General features: G+C 39.0%; 1 protein-coding gene across 1 annotated transcript; it reads left to right on the forward strand.

Moving 5' to 3' along the window:
- Positions 1–3433: 3433 nt before the first annotated feature.
- On the forward strand, positions 3434–6124 carry USP26 (ubiquitin specific peptidase 26). Its single transcript, XM_049766992.1, has one exon. The coding sequence runs from the start codon at positions 3434–3436 to the stop codon at positions 6122–6124; it is 2691 nt and encodes an 896-aa protein (XP_049622949.1).
- The last annotated feature ends 4506 nt before the right edge of the window (positions 6125–10630 follow it).

Here is a 10630-nt window from a genome sequence, read left to right on the forward strand (position 1 = left end):
CTTTTCTTTATATCTGAATCAAAGTCTGGCTGAGTAAAATATTCTTTGTGAGGTGTTCATTTCAGATACAGAATGTTTTCTATGATAAATCTGCTGTGAATCTTATGAATGCTCCTGTGTATGTAAATTACTTATTTGATTATACCTCTTTTAGAATTCTAACTCCATCTATTTTTTTTAATTTTTAGTAGTATGTAATTTGCAGTATTTTATTTGGATCTCTTTTAGCTGGTGTCTTTTGGGCCTCCAGAATGTGAGTGCATGTACTATCCAGCTCCAGGAACTTTTTTGTTTTGTTTTATTTTTGTTTTGAGCCATTCCCAGCAGTGTTCAGGGGTTATTCATGGCTCTGTGCTCAGAATTACTTCTGGAAGGCTCAGGGCATCACAGAGCATGCTAGGAATCAAATCAGGTTCAGCTGCATGCAAAGAAAATACCCTACCTGCCCTCCTACCACTGAGTCTTTTCTGGGAATTTATTAGCTTCTTCATAGGATTTGTATTCCTATCCCTGCAAGAAGCTAATGATTCTGATGTTTTTCCTCTTAAATTCATCCCAAACATCTTGTCAGCTGTTTGTTTATTTTGAGGCTTTTCCCCATATTCTTTGTTGTCCAAAGGTTATCTTACCTTATCTTCAAACTAACTGGTTCTGTCCTCAGCACCTATTACTCTGATAGTGAGGCTTTCCAGGGCATCATATACTATGCCATGGATTGAACTTAGGTTGTGTGCATTCAAGAAAAGTATCTTAACCCCATAATAGCTCTCTGGCCCAGCCCTTCCCTGTGCTGCCCTGCTAAGAGGTTTTCATGAGTGGAATGTTTATGAGACAACAGAACTCATTTTATGTGTTCTTAGACTAAAGTTTACAATAGATGATGTTGAAAAAAATCTCAAGTCAGAAGTGGTCTGAGTCAGGTCAATTTGGACCACTCAACTAGTTAAAATGATTATCTCACTGCTTTGGAAGACCGGGTACCTGGAGGATAAAGAAATGGAATTTCTTCAATAACTTAACCTAATTTCATTTATGGGAGGTCTTACTGTAGTTTGCCAAATGTAATCAAGTGAAGACAACTGTGAAAACCATTCTTGTCAGCCAGAAAAAAGACAGCACTAGAAAGGCTAGAGATGAACAAAATGAATATTTAAAATGGATTATTTTATAGTTGAATTCTGTGTTTTATAAAACACAAGAAAATCACACACTCAATTGTCCCAAACTCATTATTTGACCTGAATTAACAGCACTGGTGGTGGGAATGTCCCTCATTCATTGTCACTATGTACCATAAATGATGCAGTGAAAGATTTGTAATGCACTTTGGTCACAATAACAATTAAAAAAAATTTTTTTAAAAATTAAAAATATAAGAAAAACATGCCTAATATTGGTTTCTGTGTGGCTAGGTATATCCTAAAGGTGTTTTCATGGAGTATTTTATGGAGAGAGTATAAAATTTAGTGCACACTAGAAGTTGTTACATGTGATTTTCACTTTGCTATTATTGAGGTGCATTTATACTGCAGGACTACAGGACAGTTCTTTTCAACCCAGAAGATACAAAAAAATCTCCTGATGCCTTTACTTTAACTTAGGTGATTATGAACATAAATCCAGGTATGAGGACAATAGGAATAAATATCCTATAGATCAATATTTCTGAAATGGTGACCATATAGACCCCTTTTGGTCTCTAGGATATGAGAGTACCAAGGCACCAGATTGGGGGGGGGGGGAATAACAAGTAGGATAGGGGAAACAGAAGAAGAAAACAAGGTCTGAATGAGACCAGAGTTGGTAAAACATTGGCATGCACTGTAGTGTGATACAGTGCACAATTTACCCATGTGGAGCACAAGTTGTTCTCTAGATCATATAATGAGTATTTGTGAAATAAAGACAATATTAATATGTTTATTGGGACTGTGTGAAAATTTTAAAACTTATTAGTAGTAGATTTCAGAATGCTGACATGTTTTTACTCCTGGTATAATGGCCAAAAATGTGGCCAGAGACATAGCATGGTAGTTAAGATGCTTGCCTTGTATGCAGCCAACTCAGGTATGATGCCTGGCACTACATATGGTACCATGATCACCAGTGGTGATCCCTAAGCGCAGAGTGGAAATAAGCCCCAAGCATTACCCAGAATGCTCTCCCTACAAAAAATGGATAATAGGCCATTAGTTTTCCTTATTTGTTTTTTGTTGTTGTTGTTGTTGTTGTTGAGACTCTCAGTGTTTTGAAGACCTGAAGCTTCCTTTGCTATCCTTTGCCAACTGGGTTGATATTTATAGCAAGGGCCCAAGTATGTGATGCTGCTTGGACTCAACTGTGCTGGAAGTATCCAAGTTACCAAACAGTGTTGATTAAGGGCCTCCAAGGTTGTGACTAGTAATGTTAGGTTTTCACATGGTGCTGAATCCAATCTGGGTTGAACTGCATGTACTGCATGAATTGCAAAATATCCACTGTACTATCCCCAGTCCCTGGCCTTACTTTTAGAACCTAGAGCAGCATGCATTTGACTGAAACATTGAGCAATCCTTCATGAACTTAGTGATACCAACATTAAAGCCAATAGGAATCTCTTCACACATTCTGTTCTTTATCAATCATTTGTAACCATGGGTTTTCTTGGTAAATGATAATGCATAATATAAACAAATTTAGCTGAGCATCAGTCACTGGTATAACAAAGATACTTCAAGGGTTAAGGTGTTTATCTTGCATGCCCTCCACTGATCTTTAGCACTACCACCATATGTGGTTCACCCAAAAAATCTAAAAGTAAAAATAAATGCTAACTTCTTAAACTATGAGTCATGACCTTTATATTTGTACATACCCACAGTAGTCAAAGGAAGTGTGGTCTAAGGGTATTGTGGTACAGGGAATGAGAGAGGATCTTGGTATTGAAATGAAGGTACCCAGACACTCTGGTGGTGGGCATACAATCGCAGCACTGCACATATAAAACAATATCATTAGTTCTACTGTTAACTCCGCAAATAAATCATTAAAAATTATTCTGCCAAGTATTTAATGATTTCAATTCAAGTGTTAGGAACCATTGGAGTAGAATCTAGTATTGCAGTGAAAATGAAACAGTATATGGATTAAAGGATCCCAATGCTTTTCCGTTGTTTTAAATAATTTTTTTGTATTTTTTTACAGTTCTGACCTTGCTTTGGGAATCAAGATTGATCTTACAACTCTGGACAGCTCTTGAATGGCTTTAGCTCACTACTAGTGAGCTAGAGAATCAGCGACTCAAGTATAAGCCAACTATAAAAGCAAGAACATTCATTATTGAAAACTAAAGAGTAATTTCTTTGCTGTTGTCTTTTGAGGTTAATTTGCAAAGAAAATTGAACCCAGAGAGTGTAAGTCATTCAGAACACGTGTATTTGATTGATAAGAAAGCATGGCCTCCTTTGAGGTACATGGTTTTGTCCAAGCATGCACCAAGAAGTCTGAGATGTCTAAATCAAAAGAAGCATTAATTAAAATAGTGGAGGAAAAAACGGTTCAATTGGTGGTCTCTTTCAGCACTGGAGAAAACGAAACATTTCTGCTAAGTAATAATATAAAAAATGTGATCCGAAGATCTTATGGAGAAAACCAAAATTTTCTGTGTCTAACATTCCAAAACAATAACTTCATGTTTGTTGAAGGATTGACCAACGGAGATGCTGACAAGTTGAATACGTTCCTTGATACCATCTGTGAAAATCAGCTTAAACCATCTCCGAGCTCTGGTAGGGGCAAGGAGGTTTTGAGCTCTGCACCACCAGGAAAGAAAACCAATAAAAAGCTGGTTCGCAAAGCATCTAAGAAGTTAAGTAGTGGATTTTCAGGGTTAGAAGAAGGCAGTGAAACACCTGCCCTTCAGGATAAGCCTTTGTTATCTGAACCATCAGAACAGAAAAGCCAAGAGTCGCTAGAACATCCGGATAGGAAGAGGAAAAGAAGAATACACTTGGGCTCTGAGATGAATAAGAAGCTCCGTGTTAATCAATACTCTGCAAAAGCTAAGAAATTCAAGAGGAATACAATGAAGCAGAGAAGAAAAATGGTGAGGAAAGAAACAAAATCTGAAAATACAAAGGAAGTGGAAAGCAGCAGCATCAAGTCTCTTGAAAGTCCTTGCCTTGGTGATGTTGGTATTTTCCGATCACTTTTTGAGAAAATGTATTTGGCATTTATTTTAAAGCCCAAGATCAGTGGGGAGGTTAAGTTCAAGTGGCAAAGACTCTTGATTACTTTGGATTATTACCCAGAGAAAGCATGGCAAGGCCTCCCCAATTTGGGAAACACATGTTACATGAATGCTGTTTTACAGTCCCTATTTTCAATCCCATCTTTCGTGGATGATTTCCTCTATCAGGACTTCCCAAGGGGTCAAATTCTCCTTGATATAGTTAGCTTACGGATGGCACAGCTCCTCGTTTTGAAAGAGATTTATAATAACCCAATCAAGAGGAAGTTACTGGCAAATATTAAAGATGCCATTTCCGCAGTTGCAGCCATCTTCTCTGGCAATGTCCAGAATGATGCACATGAATTTTTAGGGCACTGCTTAGATCTGATGAAAGAGAGCATGGGAAGAATTAAAGTGATTATGAAAGCTAAAAGCAAATCGGAAGCAGAAGGTTTAGATCAACAGGCACTGCCCGGTAGTGCTGCCCTCAAAATCCCCATTTGTCCTGTTGTTGCTAATTTCGAATTTGAGTTGCTGCGCTCTATTTCTTGTAAAGCCTGTGATCATGTCATTTACAAAGCGGAGCTAAATAATTATCTCTCAATGAATCTTCCTGAAAGATCAAAAGCACAACCTTTGTCTATTCAGTCAATTCTTGATCTTTTCCTGGGAGCAGAAGACCTGGAATATACATGTGAGAATTGTAAGCACAAGCATTCCCTTGGAGTCCACAAATTTAGCAGGCTCCCCAGGGTCCTTATTATTCATCTGAAACGTTATAACTTTACTGAGTATTGGTCATTAAAGAAGGATAAACGGGAAGTTGTTATGCCCACGTATTTGAATGTGTCTTCACATTGCAATGAAAGTACCGAAGACCCCCTTCCTTTGAGCAAGTACACACGTACTCAGAATAAACAAGTCTTAAACATCTTTCAGATGATTAATTTTGATGCCAACCTGTTAGGGATATTTTGGAAGAGGCTGAGTTCGAAATTGATGGCTACTCGAGCTTCACCCAATAAGTCAAACAACCAGTCTGAATTAGCAGAAAATCTGGTGGTTTCAAAAAGTTCAAGCATCGAAAAGCAGCCAGAAAACCTGGAGAAAGTCTCTAGACCAAGTGAATTAGAGTCTACATCAACAAATACCAATGAGGAAGCAAACATTAAGGAAGAACTGTTAGTGACAAATGCCATGACGGGTTGTAAAGACACTCCCTGTCCCCTAATGTTTGAAGATGAAGGTATATCCAACAGCATTCCAGATACCGATCTTGCAGATGTGCCTGAAAATGCAAAGTCAAAGAAATATCTGGAAGATGACAGGTCTTTAGAACTAAGTTTTGAATGTGTTGAAGAGAGTCCTGAAGAGTTTTATGATGACATAATCCTTCAAAATACTGAAGAGAACCAACAGAGAGAGAGAATGAGAGTCTATGAAAATGCTCCTCAGGAGACATTACATACAGAAGAATTAGAAAAACCTATACAATTCAATTTCCAGGAGGCCGGTATGAGTTCTCAAGATGACTCCCTCTGCAATCCAAGTCCTGCAAAGGATATTTTAAAATCAGAGAAGATTGAAATGAAAGCTGAAAAACAGAAAGGAAATGCAGTGATGAGAGATCCTCATACCTATCGGCTCATTGGTATTATTAGTCACCTTGGAAATAGTATCAATTCAGGCCATTATATCAGTGATGCTTATGACTTTGAGAGGCAAGTCTGGTTTACATACAATGATTTGCAAGTATCAAGTATCAATGAGATTCCAATGCAAGGAGCTAGGCTTTGCACTGGCTACATTTTCTTTTACATGCACAATGAGATCTTTAAAGAGCTGGTACAAAGAGAAGGGAACTCTTCAAATGGCAGCAGTGAAAGGAATCCTCCTCAACAACAAGGAGAGTAAGAGATTCATGCAGATGGCTTATAGGATGCGAGTTCATGCTTTGCATGTGGGCAGCTGGATTCCATGCCCTGACAACACATGCTTTCCCAGGACTACTAAAAGTCCCTTCTCAAAAATAACTGAATAGAAGAAACAAATTTCTGGTAACTGACTGGAGTTCATTTTTGGCTGCCCCTTATTCCATTCAAAGAAAATGGTGAACTTTAGTCAGATATATAGAAGTTGTTAGTAGTACCCAGGACCACAGTTGAAATACAAACACGTGACAGAATTTCCAACCCTATTTCAGAACTCTGTTCCTGCAGTTTAGATGAATAACTATTGTTCTTCACTATTAGAATTGACTCATGTGTTCCATTTTTGAATGCAGTAGTTTCCAAATATTGCCAGCATGGACTGACTTCTTTTTTTTTAATTTAAACACCTTGATTACATACATGATTGTGTTTGGGTTTCAGTCATGTAAAGAACACCACCCATCACCGTGCAACATTCCCATCACCAATGTATGGACTGACTTCTTAGACATGCAAATGTTAGAGCTCCATTACAGTCATACTGATTTAGAACCTCCGGGGAGAGACTGTAGCAGTTTGATGTAGACTCCACTACGTGTTCAAGTTGAAGAGTATCACGCCATTTTTACTTAAATGTAAAGTTGAGTTATTTTGCGAAGAGGTGTGATTGCATATTTGAATTTCTTACATTTGTTCCTGTGTACCTTTCTTTTGTAAAACTATTAGAAGCCAAACATACTTGCGAGGAAAATAGCACAAGTCTCAGGGTGCATGCCTTGCATATATGAGACTTAAGCCCCAGCGACCCCTGATCATTGTATCCTTGGAGAACCCCAAGCACTACTTGTATAACCCTGGAGGACCTCGCGATCTCTCAGCCTGAGAAGCTCAGCATGATTGGATCATCTGACTCACTTCTTGGCCTCTGCTGAAAGTCTTTCCCAAATCCACTGATAATACTCAGCTCTTGGATGGGAAACTGCTGGCTCCTGGAGTCTTGACTGTGCTGAATTTTAGCTGGGGTCCTGACAACAAACATCATTGAAGGTAATAGCTTACAAATCATGCTGGGCATCTCAAGATGAAACAGAAGCCTAGATCCTGTCTACATCGATAGGCCTCCCTTTCTACTTGCTGTGATGAGGGCGGATATCTCCTCTGATTTGAACCTGGAAGATGGAGAAGTTGAACCCTCAAAAAAATTGATCCCATTTCCTCTGTTTCTTCTTGGAAGCTGGACATACTGATCTAAAACCATGGTGTCATTTTGGTCTTCTGAGGACTGCTTACCTTCTTTTTGAAGATTGTTTTTTGTTCTTTTTTTTTTTTTTTGGTTTTTGGTTTTTGGGCCACACCTGGTGACACTCAGGGGTTACTCCTGGCTAGGCGCTCAGAAATTGCTCCTGGCTTGGGGGACCATATGGGACACCGGGGATTGAACCACGGTTCTTCCTAGACTAGCACATGCAAGGTGGACGCTTTACCACTTGCGGCACTGCTTTGGCCCCTGAAGATTGTTCTTGACCAGAAACTTTATTTTGGATTCAGCATTATAAATCTAAGTCTGATGGATTTCTTCACACTGAGAAAACCATACATGCTTTAAAGTGTGCTTTAAAAATAATGATACTGGGCGCTGAAGTGATAGTACAGCAGTAGGGCATTTGCCTAGCACCTGGATGACCCAGAACGGACCTGGGAGCAATTTCTGAGTGCAGAGTCAGGAGTAAGCCCTGAGCACCCCACCCCTGGGTGTGGCCCCAAAACAAAAAAAAAGTTACTAATACTGGGGCTGGAGTGATAGCACTGTGGGTAGAGCATTTGTGTTGCATGTACCCAACCAGGTTCAATCCCTGGCATCCTATATTGTCCCCAGAGCCTTCTAGCAATGATTTCTTCTTCTTCTTCTTCTTCTTCTTCTTCTTCTTCTTCTTCTTCTTCTTCTTCTTCTTCTTCTTCTTCTTCTTCTTCTTCTTCTTCTTCTTCTTCTTCTTCGTATTCTTCTTCGTATTCTTCTTCGTATTCTTCTTCGTATTCTTCTTCGTATTCTTCTTCGTATTCTTCTTCGTATTCTTCTTCTTCTTCTCTTCCTTCTTCCTCCTTCTTCTTCTTCATCTTCTTCTTCGTATTCTTCTTCTTCTTCTCTTCCTTCTTCCTCCTTTCTTCTTCTTCTTCTTCTTCTTCTTCTTCTTCTTCTTCTTCTTCTTCTTCTTCTTCTTCTTCTTCTTCTTCTTCTTCTTCTTCTTCTTCTTCTTCCTCCTCCTCTCCTCATTTTGGACTATACCCGATGACGCTCAGGGGTTACTCCTGGCTATGTGCTCAGAACTCACTCCTGGCTCTGGGGACCATATGGGATCGAACCGAGGTCCATCCTGGATTGGCAACATGCAAGTCAAACACCTTACTGCTGTGCTATCAAGCCAGCCCCAAGAGTGATTTCTTTTTTTGTTTTTTGTTTGGTTTGGTTTTGATTTTGGTTTTTGGGCCACACCTGGTAACACTCAGTGGTTATTCCTGGCTATGCGCTGAGAAATTGCTCCTGGCTTGGGGGACCATATGAGACACTGGTAGATCAAACCACAGTCTGTCCTAGGCTAGTGTAGGCAAGGCAGATACCTTACTGCTTTCTCCACCACTCTGGCCCCCCAGGAGTGATTTCTGACTGGAAAGCTAGGAGTAATCCCTCAGTGCTGCTGGGTTTGCTCCTCAGCAAATATACAAAAAATACTGATACTGAGTTGATATAATATCCAAAGCTTTGGACTTGAAGATGACCTGCTTTGGGAAAGATCATTCAAGTTCCTCTAGTGGTCATGTTCTGTCATTGTATTGCGTAGCCAAGGATTTAGTAATTCAGCTATTATGGTATTGCCATCTCTATAATCTATCCTTTTGCTAATTGCTTTTTAAATAGTGCACCTATTGTACTTTGCACCTTTTTATGAACAAATTACTTATACTAAGAGGCTTTCTCATATTGCATAAAAGATTGTAGTTTGGGACCCCACCTTGCAACTAGGATATTGTCCCTTACATATATATATATATATAGTCTTAGTAAAGCTGTTAAACCCTAAAGTTCTTGAATATTTTCTCCTGAGACCTTTAAGGAGATGAGCTAGAATTCTACTGTATGGTAATGTTTGTAAAAGCCCTTTCAGAGGAAAATCTTAGAGTTAAGGAAATATAATGTATAGAGCAGCATTCTTCATAGTTACACACCTGTATGGCAGTCCCTATTCTGCAAAGAAGTCCATAGAAAGGTGATTAGAACCAAGGCAATAAGCCAATGGTTTTCAATCTGTATACATCTACATTGTTGGTGGTTGTAGAATGCTGGTGGAGAGTCCTGTATATCTATAAAAGAAGGAAATCTGAATTGGGCGTGATGGTGGCTGAAGTGGAGGTGAGCAGATAAGATGGAAAGACTAACTCTCAGGGAAGAAAGTTTTACTGACACAGTGAGTGCTGCTCCCTTAGCTAAACCTGGTTGTGACTAGATTTTAGATGGATAGGCTTGTCAACTCCAGGATTTAGAGAATTGCCCCATATGCATCAAAGCACGAGTGTTTGTTGAAAGTGTGGGAAGTCTTTTTGTTTTGAACAGAGAATGAAGATGCAAGTAGTTTGAAGCGAAGTGTGATGGTTTGGCATAGAAGATACTGCATTGGGTATTCAGAAGAAGCTGTTCTTTGGCATATATCACTTTGAGCTGCCAAACAACCCTGAGGAAGCTCATTGGGGGTATCTGACATTGACAATTGACATCCTGGACAGATGGCTTGGGAAGAATGAATCATGACCACATGAGAAGAAATTCTGAAGTACAGTGAATATCCATCTACCCAATGTTGCTATAATAAATCAATAAATATTTCTGATTTTAATTATTGGCTGTTATTTAATCTCTGGATCGTGCATCTAGATAATCACGAGTATAAAACCTTTGACTCTGAATGCATTCTTTTTCTTGCTTCCATAGCATGTGAACACAAACTTTATAGCTGAAACAGCATCAGTTTAGTATCTTGCAGTTATAAAAGTTGAGTATCCAGGATGGGATCACTGTTTTAAATCCAGGAGTTACAGATAATGGCACATGTCACAAAGAACAACAACAACCAGTGCTGGCGTGGGTGTGGGGAGAAAGGGACTCTGATTCACTGTTGGTGGGAATTCCATCTAGTTCAGCCTTTCTGGAAAACAATATGGATATTCCTTTAAAAAACCTAGAAATTGAGTTTCCTTATGATCCAGCAGTACCACTCCTAAGGATATATGCCCTAGGAACACATAAACACAATATAAAAATACCCTCGAAGCAGTATGTACAGTCTGAAAATAACCCAGGTGCCTGAGAACAGATGAGTGGCTAAAGAAACTGATACATCTATACAGTGGAATACTTGGCAGTATTAGAAAAAATGAAGTCATGAAATTTATTTATACATAGAGGGACATGGAGATTATTATGCTGAGTGAAATAATT

This window comes from Suncus etruscus, chromosome X (assembly GCF_024139225.1).
Source record: "Suncus etruscus isolate mSunEtr1 chromosome X, mSunEtr1.pri.cur, whole genome shotgun sequence".
In the NCBI taxonomy this organism is placed as follows: Eukaryota; Metazoa; Chordata; class Mammalia; order Eulipotyphla; family Soricidae; genus Suncus; species Suncus etruscus.